This window comes from Chelon labrosus, assembly GCF_963514085.1.
Source record: "Chelon labrosus genome assembly, chromosome: 5".
NCBI classification, from domain to species: Eukaryota; Metazoa; Chordata; class Actinopteri; order Mugiliformes; family Mugilidae; genus Chelon; species Chelon labrosus.
Genome location: NC_140341.1, coordinates 6761936 through 6781178, shown reverse-complemented (window position 1 = coordinate 6781178; position 19243 = coordinate 6761936). Strand labels below are relative to the sequence as shown.

The following is a 19243-nucleotide window of genomic DNA, read 5'->3' as shown; positions in this document are numbered from 1 at the left end:
TTCTCCAGCAGCTTCACCGGCTCCCTATCACACACACCACATCATCTATAAAATCCTCTCCCTAACATTCAAAGCCCTCCACAACCTCGCCCCTCCTCACCTGACTCTCATCATCCATCAGCCTCACCGTCCCTCCTGCCCGCATGACCACCATGGGGTCCAGGGCATTCAGTCCTTCCACCGCCCCGCCCCGCCCCGCCTCTGGAATTCCCTTCCACCCAACATCCGAAACATCGGCACATGGACTATTTTTAAATCCCTCAATCCCTCATCTCAAAACCCACCTGTTCCTACACGCCTACCCACCCTGACTGTCACTCTCTCCAGATTTTTTTTATCCTTTTTTTAACCAAATCTTTTATCTTTTTGTCTTATATTTGTAGTTTTTTGATGTCTGTTCTGTCTTTGATCTATGGGAAGTACTGGAAAAGCAGCCAAATATTAAATATCCTCTAAACAAGATCTGATCAAAGAGGAAGAGGATGAACCTCGCTTTATAAAAGTAAATACTCCGACACAGTGAAAGGATACGAGGTCATTCCCAGCTCCAGGGAGAACATGAGGCTCTTGAAGAGGTCCTCAGGCAGCTGGGGGATTTTCTCTGGAAAGATCTCACAGATGAAGGTGATGAGCTTGTAGTACTGGTTACACAGAGAGGGGAACTGGAAAGCAACGAGGACAGCGTCAGCACCAACGTGTCTCTTTACTGTTAGAACACACGGACGGGAGCGGCCTGTTTTTACCTTGAGCAGGTCCTGAGACATGAGCGGAAGAACAATGTTAACGCCGTAGAGAACCACGTCCGCCGCCGATACCGTCCGACTGGAGGCCGGCGTTCCCTGGTCTTGGTTTCGAAACACATCGTCTACGAGACAAGCAAGACGTTCTAACTTAGGACGATTTCTCCTCTGAACTGATAATATAACGACAGAAAGCATCCAGAGAACTCACCGGTGTCGCTGAAGTCGATGAACTCTTTGGAGAGCAGGTTGGTGAGCAGCTCCATGATGAGCAGCAGGTCCTGGTACTGGTCCTCCTCGGCCGTGGCGTCGCTCCGTTTCCGGCTCTGGTTGTTTTTGGAGTAGACCTGCAGCAGCGTTAGACACGCCTCGTACAGCTTCATGGACTTGGTCTGGAGGAGAAGAGAGGAAACGGTAGATTGTCTCACTTTCCTTTAGTACAGTAAGACTGGTCGTCCACGACATAAAAATATCACGTATTTACAGATTATTACAGAAGATTTAGAAGCGAATAAGTAAATAATTAAGAAGATGGATGCAGCAGACAGAAACATCATGACTTATAATCTGATCAGGGGTTGCGTTAACCGAATATGTTCCGTCACTGACACTGCAGTTCACACCCCTGACCACTTGGCGGCGAGTGACATTATTATTTGGCTCTTGTCTCTAATCGCAGTTTGCGTTCCAAACATCGCGGAACTTTTATCAGGGAACGATTTCCTGGTACACCGACTGATGCACACGTCAGAGCTCGGCTAACCATAGACATATATACAATATATATGTCTATGTCTATGTGGCTGACGGCTACCAAAATGGAGGAATCGGATGAAAGCACGTTGCTAGGACTGACGAGTTTTTGTGCAAATTGTGCAAAATAAAAGAGCATGCATACCACCAAAACACTTCAACCCTACGGTGCCGTCTAAGAGCTGTTAGCGCTAGCAGTCCCGGTCTGAGTACGGACAAGACGTGTCGGCAACCCAAACTTTTATTTCCCTACCATTTAAAGTCAATTACTGTCAATACTGAAAAAGTCTTAAAGTTAATGAAATTTTTTTTTAAAAATAGATTATGACGAGATTTTTATGACCCTGTCAGTCAAAATGACGAAAAAAATCTAGCGCAACCTCTGAATCTGATAATGATGATTTTTCAAGCTCCAAACACACAGAATCATTAATTTCCCATGATGCAGCTAGGTAAAATCTTCTCAGTGCACCTGAAAATCAAACGTAAAAACCAGCAGGAGAACACAGGCAGGTTTAGTCAGTCTCGTCCTGTTACATTTTATAACAGGAGAATCATAACCCGATTACTTTTCTTACTTTAAACATTATTACCTGCAGGTAAAACAGCAGAACTACATTTAAGGCGAGTCTCACCTCTCCCAGGTAACAGATCTGCTTGTGAGCCACTTCCACAAAAACCTCAATGATGAGGTTGATTGTCTCAGGCGTGTTGCTGTAAACCTGGGACAAAGAAAGTTACTGATCAGACTCCAGATTCTTTTCAGACACCAGTCATGTTTTATCAGAGATATTCAATAATATATTTTTTAAGAGGGAGTGTAGTTATAAAGGAACACCCGCGGCGTCTTCTCTTACCTCCATGAGGCCGATGCAGCTGGACAGGAAGTCCATGAGGAAGGAGAAGAGCGAGGCCACGTTGTCGATCTGCGTGGCCTCGGCGATGCCGCACAGCGCCTCCAACGTGGCGACGATTTCCTGCTTGACGGCTTCTTCCTGGCTGATCTGAGCGAAGTTCTCCTGGTTGATGAGGTTGAGGAAACGCTGCTGGAGAGGGTGAAGCACCTGGACGGAGAGAAGAGAGGCGTTAACCACGTGAAACGGAGCCAAACGCACACTCACCGGCCACTTTATTGGGTACACAAGTGAAAACAAATGCACTCTAATAAAAACAGTCCTGCACTTAATCTGGTCTTCGTGAAGGTTGTGGTGTTTGTCATTTGTTTAAAATAACAGATGTGTTGATTTAACTGTGTTTTCATTTTGGAGGCTGTGGTTTGTAGAACTATTGTGTCTTACTGACACACCTTACTATTATTTTGACAACCCCATTGTAGTCTAAACTACATTAGGCTAGACTAAACAATAGAAAACCTTTAGTGCCAAGTTCATTCCAGTTGAACAGCTCCACAACCTGCATCCTGCAAAAATGATCACACGGTTCAATCAACGCCTTTCTGACAAAGTCTCAACATAAACTGAGCATCAACAGTCGTGGAGGAGGATTTAGTTCAGGACTTTAAAGGACAACTACTGTTTTTTTACAACCTGGACCTTATTTCTAGCATAAAATACGATCGTTTACTCACACATATAACTTTGGTGTAATTTGCAGTCGTTCAGGAGATATTAAGATCTGCGTATATCCATATAGTGGGAGTGAATGGGGCACCGAGACGCAGCCTCTAAGTAACGCATTATCTGCCACGAAACTTGTTCATTTCACCAATATTTAGTTATGATACGCTAGTGCTATTCCCCGTTGAGTCTGGAGTTAGCTGTTTGGTGGGATAGATCAATCTACAAACCCCGGGTGATGTCTTCTTAACTTTTGTATCATAGCTTTTTGGAACATGGCTGAATATTTTTCCAATTCTGAGGCTGTGGACGAACCATAGCAGTAGCAAATTACTGGTAAACAAGCCGACCGTCGCGGAGAGATGACATCATCCAGGTAAGAAGACGTCACCCGGGGTCTGTAGATTGATCTACCCCACCGAACAGCTAACTCCGGATTCAACGGGGAATAGCATTAGCATATCATAACAAAATATTGGTGAAATGAACGAGTTCCGAGGCAGATGATGTGTTATTTAGAGGCTTCGTCTCGGTGCCCCATTCACTCCCACTATATGGATATACGCAGATCTAATTATATCCTGAACGACTACAAATTACACAAAAGTTATATGGGTGAGTAAACGATCATATTTTATGCTAGAAATAAGGTCCAGGTTGTAAAAAACACAGTAGTTCTCCTTTAATGTGACAAAAATCTTCAAAAAATCATCTTCATACATTTTAGGGACTGGGCGTTTCCATTGCTGTGGAATGATCTACCAGAGGAAATCAGGTCAGCTGAGGCCGTGGTCTACTTTTAAAACCTATTTTTATCTCAGAGTGTATTAAATGTGCATTAACTGAGTTTTTAATTAGGCCTTCAGTTGTATTTTTGTGTGTTTTGTTGTTTTTACTATCTTTGATTTATCTGGTAAATATTGGTGAAATGAACGAGTTCCGTGGCAGATGATGCGTTATTTAGAGGCTGCGTCTCGGTGCCCCATTCACTCCCACTATATGGATTTGCGCAGATCTTAATATCTCCTGAACGAGTGCAAATTACACAAAAGTTATATGTGTGAGTAAACAATCGTATTTTATGCTAGAAATAAGGTCCAGGTTGTAAAAAACACAGTAGTTGCCCTTTAATGTGACAAAAATCTTCAAAAATCATCTTCATACATTTTAGGGACTGGGCATTTCCATTGCTGTGGAATGATCTGCCGGAGGAAATCAGGTCAGCTGAGGCCGTGGTCTCCTTTTAAAACACATTTTTATCTCAGAGCCTATTAAATGTGCATTAACTGAGTTTTTAATTAGGCCTTCAGTTGTATTTTTGTGTGTTTTGTTGTTTTTACTATCTTTGTTTTATCTGGTAAATATTGGTGAAATGAACGAGTTCCGTGGCAGATGATGCGTTATTTAGAGGCTGCGTCTCGGTGCCCCATTCACTCCCACTATATGGATATACGCAGATCTAAATATCTCCTGAATGACTGCAAATGACACAAAAGTTATATGGGTGAGTAAACGATCGTATTTTATGCTAGAAATAAGGTCCAGGTTGTAAAAAACACAGTAGTTGCCCTTTAATGTGACAAAAATCTTCAAAAATCATCATACATTTTAGGGACTGGGCGTTTCCATTGCTGTGGAATGATCTGCCAGAGGAAATCAGGTCAGCTGAGGCCGTGGTCTCTTTTTAAAACATATTTTTATCACAGTGCCTATTAAATGTGCATTAACTGAGTTTTTAATTAGGCCTTCAATTGTATTTTTGTGTGTTTGGTTGTTTTTACTATCTTTGTTTTATCTGGTAAATATTGGTGAAATGAACGAGTTCCGTGGCAGATGATGCGTTATTTAGAGGCTGCGTCTCGGTGCCCCATTCACTCCCACTATATGGATATGCGCAGATCTTAATATCTCCTGAACGAGTGCAAATTACACAAAAGTTATATGTGTGAGTAAACAATCGCATTTTATGCCAGAAATAAGGTCCAGGTTGTAAAAAACACAGTAGTTGCCCTTTAATGTGACAAAAATCTTCAAAAATCAACTTCATACATTTTGAGGACTGGGCGTTTGCAGTTCGGACCCCGTTGCTGTGAAATAATCTGCCAGAGGAAATCAGGTCAGCTGAGGCCGTGATCTCCTTTTAAAACATATTTTTATCGCAGAGCCTGTTAAATGTGCATTAATTGAGTTTTTAATTAGGTCTTTAGTTGTATTTTTGTGTGTTTCTTTATATTACTTTACAATCAGAGGACAGCTTTCTTGATGCTTTGACAAATCCACTTTGAAACTAAGGATGTTCTGAACAAAACAGGATAAACTTGATCATTAAAAACCTTATTTGAACTAGAATTCTGCATCTAATGAACTCATTTAATGGTACTATTTTATTTATTTTTTTATTACACACTTATCCTCCTCTAAGAGTGTGAAGACACAGTTGTAAGGAAGCTACACATGCCACTGACATGACACAATATCAGAGTACCCTCCGGGACACTTTGACACCGCTGTTCTCCTCAGAGACACATTTAACGTAGCAGACCCAAAGAGATAAAAGTGATTTCACTGTAACTAAAGAGCAGTGATGTAGAGATGAAACAAAGAAGGAGTGTTTGATCAGTTGTCGGGTCCCTCGCTCTTTTTCCTCGTCCAAGAGAACAGCTGTACGAACCGACAGCTGCCGTCTCGCTCATACGACCCCCCCTCAACCCCCGGCCGCCCCCCCATAATTACTCTGGAGTCATCGTGGCTTTGCACCCACATTTACTACTGTCAGCCTATTAAAACAAAGACCTCCAGGATCACTACAAGGATCATGTTATACACATGGGAGAAAGACTCAACGGCGAATATTATCGACTACATCCATCAGCCCTAATCCTCGTATCTCGCTGGAGTCTCTAAATGTCCGGAGCTCAGGGAAAGTGGAGATTTAATGTCAACAGAAACTCGAGGAACAACCTGTCCTTTAATTTATTATCTGATGTGGACCAGGTGAAGCGACTTAAAGTTTTGGCAGTCTCTTTAAGTCATGACAACAACGAACCCGCTAAACTCACAGTCCCACAATTAGTCGCCATTAACAAATGACCGTCGTCCGTCGTTTGTGCACATTACCTCGGCCCAGTACTGTTGTTTGGTGTCGGCGTCCATGTGTGCGAAGCCTCCCAGGACCAGAGCTTTCATCAGGGATCTCTGCACGGAGCTGGACAGCAGGTGGAGGGGCGGGCTGCGGCTGGCAAACTGCTTCGCCAGGTTCCACCAGCTCTCGCACTGCACCACGATGTTCGCCCTGACCGGACAGAGAGAGAGAGTCTGTTAAGAGTCTGTGGTGAGGCTGGGATTTAATGTGACCACCGGCAGCCTGGCACAAAAACATCTGCACCACCTCAAAAGAGGCAACAGAACACTGCACACAAATCTTTAAGAAAAAAAACACAAGATGCTACTGATTTCATCAAGAGAAAGCTAGGATCTATTTTTTTGAAGATTGCAAAAATACAAAATGTTAAAAAACAGGCTCAATACAATTTCAGATAGCTCAAACTGACGTCTAACAAATACATTTAATTAAGAACGATAAAAGCGTCCCAGAGAACATTAACATCCGAGCAGCTGGGACCAGTGAATCATAAAAATAGGTGCTAATCATCTCCGCTGTCCTCACCTCTCCCTCTTCTCTACCAGCGTCACCAGCAGCTCCACGGTGTCGTTGGCCAGCTCAGGCTCCGAGCTCCACACAGACAGGTTGTTGATCACTTTCTCCAGGAGATATCCCACAATCCACTGTGCCCCCTCCGTGTCGGCGCCGAACGCCGTGCTCAGGGGGATGCTGATCTGAGGAGAGGAAGGAAAAAGAGGTGAGATATATCTGGCAGGGAAGATTTTTATGAGAAGAACAAAATAAATATATCCTACCTGCTCATAGAGCTTCTCATCCACCAGCAGATACGTCTTCGCCCATCGCCTGAGGAACCACACGATGTCTTTACCCATCTGCGGGCTCAGCAGCTCTGTCAGGCTCGCTCTGGTCGCTCTGGACTCGACCTCCGACGTCCTCAGCACCGCAGACAGCAACCTGTGACAGAAGAAAAGAGGTTGAACGTTAATATAGGGAAGATACATGGGAAGAAAGGAGAAGACAGATGGGGCATCGTCTGAAAACGAACACAGAGAAGCATTAATTCTGATGCAGACGACACGCTATCAGCTGCTGAGCTCCGTGGACACGTGTGCCTCGTACCATTTTATTTATATATTGTGTCACAATGAAATGATCTGATAAGATGTAGACAGACGGTGTTACATGACCCCAAAATATCCATCACAATAGAACTTTATCTGCTGGAAATATAACAGTAGAAGAAGACATTTATTTCCCAACTTTATTGACAACTCAGACCCAGCATTTCAACGATGCTGCTCATTTCATTCATCTTTTCAAACACTTCTTATTGTTTTGCTACCTCCGTGTTTCCGTCCCTCTTGGAGACACGTCACCTGATGTTTACCCCATGTGGCGCAAACATGCTCAGAACGAATGGATTTGTTTCAGCCGGAGATAAATGATAAGATCAAGTGTTTACACGGCCTGTTGAACAAATTATCAAAGGTTTACACCACCCGCCATCATTCTGATTAAACATTCCTCCTGATCAGGTCAGTCTGCTCCGACTGAGATGATTAAATAAAGTATTTTTACTCTGGTTATGATGAGTGTAATAGTAGTATCCAAGTAAATGCAGCCAATCACGGCACGCTGACTGTGCGGACACTTTACACCATCCACTCTGAGGACGTGTGCTTATGAGATCTTAATTGATATCCATCATCTTGCTTCCTGTGTGAGCGCGAGAGAAAGTTAAGTCTGCACACAGTGGGTATATAAAAGGACGGAGAGACAGAGGGCTTAAGGCAGCTTACGCGTCCGTCCCCGTCAGTCGAGGACACAACACAGTTTCACATTGTTTGCAGAAAACAAAACCACGCTGACATTTAAGGGGCCCGGGGTCGGCCGCTCGCTATTAGGAAACCCGATGCCGTCGGCCGCCCGTCTCCGCAATCCTCTGCCGTGGTTGTCATCCCTCTAACACACACACACACACACTCTACATAATGAACAATCTAGAAAACACAGGAGCACAATGACCTTCAACAGACAATAACCCTGGCTGCTGAGGCTGCCTGTTGTCGTGACTGCAATTATCCACACACACACACAAACACGCGACTGCCTTCAAACCGGTGAGCATCCAGTGTGACAGCCAAACGCCTCGGACAGCACAAGGTTTCTGACAGCTCAGGATGCTTGGCTGCACAACTTATTGTGCTTAAAAGAATACATCTCATCAGGGAACAACAACTGCAGACACACTTTACATTCTTGTGTCCATTTAATTGTCCTGCTGGTGTGTATTTTTAGCCAGATCATTTTCTACCAAAGTTCAGCCATCAGGCAGAGAGAAACTGAGGGCAAGACTCACAGTGCAAAGCAATTTAACTTAACTACAGAAATCATTGGGCAGGTTTTAAATGTCAATGCCACCCTAAATAAGTTTTAATGTTCAATAAATCCTTGACTGGCCTGCAGAGATGCGATATAGTCATTACGACCTGGTGCAGCAGTAAACGATGCATTTCTTTTACACACAACTGCGCATGAGGACAATAATGATTATTCAGATTAATGAATGAAATCACTGACATTTTTTTAGTCTGTAAAATATGAATAGTGAAAAATCGGTTTCTGGATTGTCAGGGTAAAAGTCAGAAATATTATACACAAAAGAAAGGATTTAATCACATAAAATGATCGATATATTGATTAAAATTTAAATAATCAATCTAAAGAGCTGTAATCTGGCATGTTTGATCACACCAGTTCATATAGAGCGTCCAAATCTAGACTTACGAAGGGTCTCTCACCTCCAGACCATGTGTCATCGCAGCGACAGTTTTATGAAGCCGTGTTTTTACCACGTGTGTACATGTGTCTGAAACCGCGTTAAACCACAGCTCCAGTTAAGTGTTACCGTGTTTTACTGGCCGCTCATTGAGATGAACTACCCCACCTTCAGCTTTACTGGACAGTAACAATAACAACACTTGGAAGTCCGGCCAGCTCCGGACGCTGACGAAATCTATTCTGGGACGACTTTTATTGCCGCTTGGCTGGTAAATTGATACGAACTGTCCTCTAACAAAGGACTGCCAGACACAAAGAAGTGTCCTCTGTTCCATTACAACAATACATCTGAATGCAGTTAGGTGGGTTTCAGACTCATGGGTAATATCAGAAATACTCAAATGAGGATCAGACTCTTTAACCTTTAACCACGTGCTTTCTGAATCAGTTTGGAGACTTTCAACCTTCCAAGTTATCAGAGTGAGATAAAGTCCTCGAATGCAGAAGATGAACAATAAGCTAAAAATACAGTAACCAGAGGTGGCGTCCAACGGACACAGTAGGAGAAAGAAGTCTGCAGCGCACTTCTGATCCTCTGCTCGATATATTTCGATGTTTTACGCCACAGTCCACAGATTGCTTAACTGCAAAAGTATGCAAAAAAAATTAACAAATAACTTAAAATAATGGTTCTAATAGCCTAAAATCTATTACATTTACTATATCTGAGCTATATCTGAAGTGAACTCTCCTTTTAAACACTTATGAATAAGCTGAGCTATGAGATTCATTCTTTTCCCAACAGATTTATGTGAGCTGCTCAGAAAGAAAAGAAATATGGAGGTTTGATGTTTGATCTGCAGTTACCTGACATCTGGTGATACGTAGCGACTAGCTGACGTCCGAATCGCAGCAACTGTCGCTAAAGTTGAGTTGATGGACATGATGCGTGACATATCATAGCTGAAACTGCTTCAACTTTTTTGATTTCATTACGTCAGAGTCTCTGCTCACATGCTTGTTGATGTGACGGCATCCGTTTAATAATCTGAAGCCAGGTTAATGCTTCAAACTTCAGGCTTCTAGTGAAAATTTATTTTAGCTCGTCGTGCTCTCGTAGCAAAACCTCTGGGGGCGAGTTTGACTTACATTTTGACATCTTACAGACGTCTGGGCTGTCCAGGTCAAGCCCTAACCACAAATACAGTATGACATCAAGCAGACACAACAGAAACGGTACCTGATGACTGAGTCTGTGCGGTTGCAGCCCGGTATGGAGGAGGCCTTCTCCCCCGGTGAGCCGAGGATCTGCAGCGTCGTGTTGATGTCAACTTCTGTCGAGTGTTTGATGGAGAACTCCATCACCTCTGAGGGGATCAGCGGGGTTTCACCCTGAGAGTCGTCTGCTAGTAGATACCCTGGAGAGTTCATAGACACGGACAAAGGACATGTTGAAGCTTAGAGACGTTTATGTGTTCTCAAAACTTGACATGAGAAACTAATTAGAGTAAAAACGTTGGGCTTGTATTCTATTATCTCATATACATGCCTTGTCTTCTATGATAGTAAATAGAATATCATTTAGGCTTTAGGTAGCTGGTCAGCCAAAATTTATTTATTTATTTATTTATTTTCTGCTGGGCCAGAACAGGTGCAGCTCCACAACTAAACCACATTTCTCTGCGGTCGGGTGTTAATTAGCGTTTTATTCCGCTTTTTACAAGAGCCACACCCGGCCTAAATGCTAAGTTAATGGTGAGAAATCAACACTACTACTTTGCAGGCCTTTAATGGAGCAGATTGAGACACTATCTCATGAAGTGAAAGCCACAGCACTGGGTGGAGTTCACTTCTCCTACTTGGTTCACACATAAAGTCGGTAATACACTGGAAAAGGCATTAGTGAGAACTATAAAATGAGCTATTTGAACATTATAAAGCCTTTTGTTCACTGTCTCAAAGTACCTTCGGTGATATTTGTTTTTAGACTTAATGAAAGCCTTAGTTCTTAAGACAGGATTTAGAATTAACTGCAGAGAAACTAGTCTACGTCTAGGATGTATTAATTTAACTCCAGTCAAGTAATGCACCATTTTTCATAAGATCTTAAACGCAGTATAGCTGGACACGCTGAGTGAGTCCCAGCTCTTAAGCTTCAGCTTTGTGTCCTGCTGCTGACCTGAGACCAGTATGAGCCAGTGGATGTCTTCGTAGAGGTCATCCAGAACTTTGCGGTCCACTGATCCGAGATCGGACGAGGCCATGAGATGCTGCTGGGTCCTCTGGAGTTGACCGTGGAGTCGCGTCACCCGGTCCTCCAGCAGGCTGCAGGGGGGGGGGGGGGGGGGGGGGAGTGACGAAAGAGCGACGTCAACACAGGAAACACAAAATGACACCTCTGTGAATCCGGAAACCGGAAACGGAAACTAATGAGCTGTCGTTGCAGTTTAACATTTAGCAACTGAATTGCTTCATAAACGTGACATAATCTAAATATAGGAGCATATCTGCATCTTCTATATTAAGGAGGTTACGTCATAAATAGAAATAAGAAGCTGTTACTTTGTGAGCAGAGGGATACAGTGGTCAGCGGCCACACGTCCCAACATGCCAATGCTGGACAGCTGGTCTGAGAACAGCTCCCTGTCGTCTTCCTGCAGCTCATTGATTTCTTCCTCTTCGTGAGACGATATGCCGTTCACTGACTGAAGGGTCGACAAGGCGGCATAGGTTAAGGATTAATGAATTGCAACGGTAAGTGTTAAAGAAGAGAATGTTGGACGTTCGAGAGTCTCACCAGGTTGCGGGTGCCGTCGGGAGCAGCTAAGTGACACTGGATATACGAGTTGAAGACTTGGATCGCCGGCTGGACAAAGCAGCCGCGGGGAAAATGCTCCTCGTCCTGTACGAGCGTTAGCCACGACTCCAGGAGTTTGTCGTAGGCCTCCATGTAAACCATGTCGTCCTTATCCAGCTTGAAGAGAAGGAGAGAGGAAAAAAAAATCAATCAGGTGAACCATTTATTTGTTTAGACATTTCACCCAAAGACATGAAATGTCTAAACAAAATGACAGTAAGGCATGCAGGACATTCCCTAATGAAGCAAAGCTACCCTAACATGTATTACCCCAGGTAGATTGTGTGATTTAACAGATTTTAAAGATTATTTTGTTATTTTTGCCTTTGGATTAGATAATTTTTTCATTTAACATCTTGTTCAAATAAAATAAATTTAAAGTATTTGAATAATTTCGAGTCTTTTCAGGCTGGTAAAGAACCCTGAATGCAACTTATGAGTTACGAGAGTCAGTATTAAACGCTGCACGCCTGATCTCTCTGATCTCTTTTTGCTCCATTTTGGGTCGCTACCAATTTTAAAAAGGGGTATTTTATTTGCGCAGACACAAACACGGCGCATATTATTTTTTAAAAGAGGTCCGTTTTTACGAGAGGCAGGTGGAGGAGGCATCACTCACCACCTCCTCCAGGGCAGCGCTGCGTCCAAACGAGCAGGTTAGCAGCGTGAGGCAGTTGATGAAGGAGGTGAAGAGCTCGCTGGGCAGCGCCGTTAAAATACTTCGTGGGAACATGGTGATCAGGTTGGAGATGATATTGGAGATGCCAACCGCCTCGGAGTCCTCGATCTCAATCCTGGGAATGCAGATAATAAAGTGTGATCTAAAGATAAGATCTGACACATTCCTGCTGGTGATAAAATTTAAAAGAGGTCCAAATACCTCATGTTGTAGACAAGAAAAAATAAAAATGAATCTTCTCTTAACAGAAAATGTTTCTATTTTCAACTGAAACCAGTAGTGTGGCCTGATGAACGACTCTTCAGGGTGAGGCTGAGGCTAAACCAGGGTCACCTTTTACTTTACTCACTGGTGGATGAGGTTTGGAAACAGGCATGAAAATTGATCCTTAACCAAAACTCGTGGGCAACTTGATCCCAGAGCTGTTTTCCCACAGCTGCATCTAGGGTTATTTTTACGGTGTTTCCGCCCAACGAGGCATGGGATCCACCAGACCTCCGAAGGTGTGCTGGTATCTGGCACCGAGATGTAAGCAGCCGAACCTTTTAAGTCCCGCAAGTTGCCAAGCGGATAGGATTGACATCACCAACACCTTGAACTTTGTTGTTGTGCTCCTCAAACCGTCCCTAAACCACATGTGTGAATTATCCCGCTGCAAGAGGCCACCGCCATCGTGGTCAACGTGAAGGTCAGCGACCATTATTAAACAGGTAGAACATTACCTAAAGGATCTCACTTCCTGACCACTGCAGACTGGGAACACCACACCGGAGCTGCAGTTTTGGAGATGCTCTGACCTTGCTCTCTTCTCGCCATCAAAATCTCCTTCCACTTCTACATTTTCTTACTTAAACTTTGAGGACAAAATGTTCACTTCCTGCCTCGTATATCTACTTAAGAGTGCATGGGTGTCCTCTTATGCCACTACACAGATGCTTCAAACCTCTCCACCAGTCTACATTCCTGCAAACACAAGATAAATACGCCATCCTACACCACCTCTAAGGTTTTCCACGCATTTCTACTTTTTTTCCCGTGTCACCTTCGCGTTAGAACCGACACACCTCTCCGCAGCGAGAGAGGAACGCTGCGAGAGAGGCCTAGCTAACCCCTATCAGATGGAGTTAAATTGCGAGCAGAACTGTTCAATCACTGCAGATCGGCCATCCCTCTCCGCATGGTTTTCCGATGAGGCAACTGGAAAAAAGCTCCAAGAATAGGTGATTACAGACAGAGCAGGAGAGGAGAGGAGGGAAGAGAGGGAGAGGGAGAGAGAGAGCGCCTGTGAGAGAAAAGAAAACTGAGGGAGAGAGACCCCTGCTCTCTCTCCCGTCACGTGGTGCACCAGCGAGCTTGTGTGCACAGTGTGTGTGTGTGTGTGTCTGTTATTTATACATGTGAGCGTGGCCCCTTAATTCAAATCAGAACCACACTGACTGCAGACACACCCACAGATGAACAGAAAACACTTCTACTGGACGTCCTGGCCCTGCGTCTCTAATTCATACACAAACCCTATAAACTGGAATATTAATGGCTGGAGACAAAACCCTCAACGTGATCAGAAATACACAATTATTAGTAAAATTATCTTCAAGTAAAGTACTAAACTTCTGTAATTATTTGGTGCAAGTGTGTCTGAAATCCCTTACGTACGAGCTTTTTAAGATTAAGAGCGTTTTTTACTTTAGTTTTGACCGTATTTGACATTAAAGAACGCTTTGTTTTGTTTTTTAGCCACTAGGGGGCGACAGCAACTATTCGTGAACATGAACAAAAACAAAACAGCTGCTTATTTATACATCCGCAAGTCAAAGAGCAAATTAATTTGAAGTTCTGATAACCCGAGGAATGTAAATCAAATTATTTACTTTCTTTTAGCTCCGTTTTGGGTCGCTACCGATTTAAGGAGGAACTATCAGACTCTACAGGCATTAAATGCTAACTCTAACCCTGCTGATTTTGCATGCTGGTCTTTTAGTCTTCTTTTTGGTTGCGGAAAAAACATGACATTACTCGTTTTATTCACTCTCACAGCTCTTGTAAAGATTAACAGTTAAACAATGAGCTGAAAGTCATTAAAGCGACCGAGCGACCCCTTTCACATTGTTCATGTTTGATGTAGTGCTATAAAAATAATGATCCTTTAATTTTTTTTTTTAAGAAAAACTTTTCTAAAACTAAGGTTTCAACTATTTTATACTGAAGTGGATGTTTTCGGAAAACAAGATTATGAATGTCAAGGGATTTTTCCTCCATTACAAAACGTAACACTCAATGCTCTCTCTAAAAAACACATTAAAATATATGTAATACAATACATGCACCTAAGAAGAGAGACATCTAAAAGGGAAGTAACTGCAGTTATCTCCTAATTTGCTGGCAAAAAGGTTTATAAATAGTCTTAGACAGATTATGCCTCAACAAAAAAAAATCTTGACTTGTTAAAAACAACAAAGCCAAAGAAGAACTGTAATGTTCTGCACTTTAAATAACATACATAAAACAGCCTGAGGTAGGTTGAAATACAGGCCTGACAAAATTTACGAACTTTGATGAGAACCTAAAGGTTCCCACAGTGTGAATTTACTACTTTTCTGTCTTACATCATCATAATTTGAATTCCTTTCTGACGTTTTGGACTTAAAAAAAAACAAAAAAACATCAGTTTTCATTTTATAGACCAAAAATAATAATTAATTGCCGCACCTCCAGAAGAGATTACATTTACAACAGAAGAGTGAAAAGAAACACCCGTGCATTACTTCTGAGAAAGGGAATAGTGTTTCTCTTCTCATTTAATCCGGTAACAGTCACTTTCAGTCTAAAATATGGCTTCTCTCTCTTCTCTTTTCGCCTGTTAACTGTTACCTCACTGTGCTGCTAAAAGCAGAGCAGTAATCCTTTTATTAATGCGTCTTCCTCAAACGCAGGACGCACCGACTGTCTGCACCTGATGCAGGGACGATTGATAGCCTCCAAACAACCACTTATAAGACAAGCTCACACAACTTGTCATGATTCTCAGCTCAGGGTCACAACCCAGTTCTTCACATGACCTCTGCTAACAAGCAGGTGATGCAGGAATCACAGACAGACAGCTCTCTGGCACAATGTCCACTCACCTACCCACACCAGTTTAAGTCCATGCCAATAAAAATGAATCTGAAAAACGTGGTCTGGGGTTTAGGTGGGGTTCGGTGTCGATTGCTGAAACTTTATTTCTTTCAGAGGCACAAAGCAAGCGTTGCATTACTTCTGATCAGGAGTTGGTGTTACTGCAGAGACTCCTAATTTACACTTCTACAGGATGCTGAAGGGAACAGCTGAAATAAAAAGGCTGAAAAACAGAGACTTTGAGGTGAGCTTTAGAAACGAATCACATACATAGGTTGTGTTTATCTCGGCTAATCAGACAAAACCAAGAATCAACTTGGAATACACTCAATTTATTTGATTCATTCAACGCTGTAGGTTTATGTGTAGTTAAGGCACAATGATGCTGATTAAGTGCATGTTCTTTTTATTTACATCAACACAATCACAACTTCATTCTATCTTTATTCATCTGCTTTATATAATTAGAAGTTCTTCACAGTTTAATGTTATTTTGCAAAAATGGGTCAGGATACTGAATATAAATAAAAAAGAAATCACAAAATAATTTAAATAATTCAATAATTTAACTACTTTTATGACTACCGTTTTTTTTCTTGGTAATTTTCAACCATAGTTAGTGCTTTTTAGATTTTTTATTGTGAAACGTTTTCTATTTATTTATTTTTTACTTTATCGTCATTTCATACTTTTATTTTTTTCTTTCCATCTATTAATACACTTTAACTTTACTCTACCTTAATTGTTTTTAATTTGGCACATGAATAAACGGGATGAAACAAACTTAATCACAGACACACAATTCGTACATGTGCTGTGTTTATTTTTAAATCCAATCCTGCCATAAAACAGACCACTGGTTTAGACTGATTAGCAACATTTCTCACGGCTGAACGCGACTCTATATTTCTTTTCATTTCTCTGAATCCTACATGACAAAAGAAAAGCCGTCGTCCTGTTGAGGCGTGACTGTAATTGATAAGCAGAACTCAAGGATCCACAGTCACCAGATAACTTCGACTCCCGGTGGATTACTTAAATAAAGATAGCAGATTTATAACCTTGGTGAGAGTCGTAACAAATACGTTTAAACAAGAGGAGAGCAAAGCTTCCAGCTGGAACTGGGAAACGGTCCACAACTGTTTTATTATAGGCTCAGGCAGCTCTCTTTCAGATTAGAGGATGAATGTAGGACTGATAAAACACACTCATAGCCAATATTTACCAATGTTTGAGTTGGTTGCTAGTGTTCTGTCCTCTTTGGTTGAAACCTCTGTGTGTACGCGAGAAGAATAAAGGCATAATTTGATCCACTTGAACGTAAATATTGGCTTAAAGGATTCGAGGGAGACGTTAGATACTGAACTGGAAGACGGTTTCCCATAGAGCGTGTAGATGCTACAATAAGGGACCATTAAAACAGAGACTCAACAAGCAATTACTTCCTGTAAATAAAGCAGAAAGTGTCCAGCATGAGTCACAACGTTGCTGCCGCTGGCCTCAACACTTGTTGAGTCTCTGAATTTAAGAAACATGAAATCCTTGAGATACCGGACGGAGATAAACAGCCTCTGAGCTGTAGCCAAGGGCAACGGGGCTCGCTGCTACCGTTTCTGCACAATAGGCAGTTGACATGAAGCTGAAGTTCTAGGAAAACGTTAAACATTGATCATACAATTCATTTCTGAGTTGTCTCTAAGAGTACACAGGTCATTTTATTTTGCATAAACAGCTTCTTCAGCTCCTTCACTTTCCCTGAGAACGGTGCAAATGATTGAAGGATGTCAGTAAAGTCAACTAGATTTGTCCTCAAACACATTAAGTGACAGTCCCAAATATTATGCAGCTACTTTGAATTCATTAGATTTATTTAATGTCTAGAATTTACCAAACTATTAATGCACAATAAGAATAATTGAGAAAAGGGAATCCTATTTAAGCATAGCCCGTGTTGGGTATATAATAGCCTCCATGGCTGTTGTCAGAAGTGGAAGTGGAAATTACTTTATTAAACTCAAGACTTGTGCAACAGTCAAAGAAAAGCATGATGTCTACGAGTATAAACTGAAAAAAAGAAACTCCACGCCGTTAGATCTTGGTTTCCTTCCTTGCCCTTGCAGCTGCAGATTATGAAATCCACTCACAAACAATGTGGACAACTGATTACAACAGTCAGACACTGATCTTTAAAAGCTGGTCCACTTGTCTCAAAACTATCCTCTTGTATGTTTAAAGATGACACGATTCTGCGAGGAGTGCACGACACATAACTCCACATTTTATGGACACGCCAGACACTGCTCTGGCTCCATTGTTAAAAATTTAATGTAGAAAGTTACCACAGACGGCGACACAATGCAACACTGTGGTTTGCCGTTCCCAGACAATGGCTTCTCTGTTGAGGCTCGAGTACGTCCAAAGTTGTATATACACTGAGCCACGCAAGTCTAATAACTTCAGAGAGACCAACGAGAGTACAGCTATGCTCCGTGAGGCCCGATGTGCTCACGACGACAACGCTGACATGTTCACGTTGCTCTGGGATAATGTTTACCGTCTTTGGTTAGCGTGTTAGCTTGGAAACAGTTTTGAATGAGGACTAAAAACAAAGAACAGATATAAATGTTGACTTGATTATGCTGCTAAACGGAAAGTCAGTGAGGTTTATCCAGAAAAGACTACGAATCTATATCGAAAATGCCAAGCTCACGTTGGTGATACAGCAAAAGTCAGGTGGGTCATCCTCTGAAGACCATGAATGATCATCAAACCACGATTAATGTTAAAACATGGTACATTCGTCGAGATATTTCCATCTGGACCAAAGTGGTGAACTGACTGCCACAGACACAGCTTACCTTGCTATCTCCATATACAGCTGAACTCTACTGAAATGACAGGACACTGAGATAAGTCTGAACCAGCTACATTCATCTAGTACAAACTGTATGTTTCAGACAAATCCATCCACTGGATTTCGACACTTTCTGCTCAAATACCAAGAAAAGAAAGCTCCTGAATGTACTGCAGTAACACAGTAACTAGAATCAGGAATCATTTCTAGCGGTGACACACTCACCCGTTGATCATGCTGAGCAGGCCCTCCACCAGGTGGGCCAGATAGGACACCTGGGCGCTCTCATCTGGGAAGACGGGCCCGTGCATGGAGGCCAGCTGCGCCAGGCACTGGAGAGAGTCCTGGGCCATGTCCGAGTCCTCTCGAATCTTCCTGTGTACCTGCAAGAGGGGAGGAAAATGTCATTCTCAGTTCTTAAAGTACGAAAGAAGAACTTTGCGTAAAGGACAGATCATCTACATTCACATTCCCCAGGTCTTAAGAGAAACAGCGAAACTTCGGAAATTTGAATACGACAGAAGCGAACTCTCTGCACTGTAAAAAGAACAGGTGAAATAAAATGTGAGGAAGTTAATGAACAAAGCATTGACTGAAAGAGAATAAGCATCAGGCAAGTTGTTGCGTATTAATTTGCCATGTGGTCAGACAACAAAAATAAATAATACAATAAAATAAAATCGGTCTGTGGCGGCTCCATATGTGGCGTCAGAATGTGACTTTTTAATTTGTACGGTCAATTCTGAAGAATTTAATGAGAA

At 42.3% G+C, this 19243-nt stretch overlaps 1 protein-coding gene across 1 annotated transcript in view; it reads right to left on the bottom strand.

Moving 5' to 3' along the window:
* The window catches only part of xpo4 (exportin 4), a gene marked incomplete at its 5' end in the record, with an annotated part of 61588 nt that overhangs the window by 3958 nt on the left and 38387 nt on the right, over positions 1 to 19243 (bottom strand). Inside the window, 14 exons of the mRNA XM_084545091.1 lie at positions 532 to 662; positions 744 to 865; positions 952 to 1132; positions 2129 to 2215; positions 2351 to 2557; positions 6188 to 6362; positions 6738 to 6907; positions 6989 to 7148; positions 10216 to 10393; positions 11155 to 11300; positions 11538 to 11680; positions 11773 to 11949; positions 12452 to 12626; positions 18708 to 18865. Of these exons, the coding sequence (XP_084401217.1) occupies positions 532 to 662; positions 744 to 865; positions 952 to 1132; positions 2129 to 2215; positions 2351 to 2557; positions 6188 to 6362; positions 6738 to 6907; positions 6989 to 7148; positions 10216 to 10393; positions 11155 to 11300; positions 11538 to 11680; positions 11773 to 11949; positions 12452 to 12626; positions 18708 to 18865 (2210 nt within the window). The remainder of the gene's footprint in view (positions 1 to 531; positions 663 to 743; positions 866 to 951; positions 1133 to 2128; positions 2216 to 2350; positions 2558 to 6187; positions 6363 to 6737; positions 6908 to 6988; positions 7149 to 10215; positions 10394 to 11154; positions 11301 to 11537; positions 11681 to 11772; positions 11950 to 12451; positions 12627 to 18707; positions 18866 to 19243) is intronic.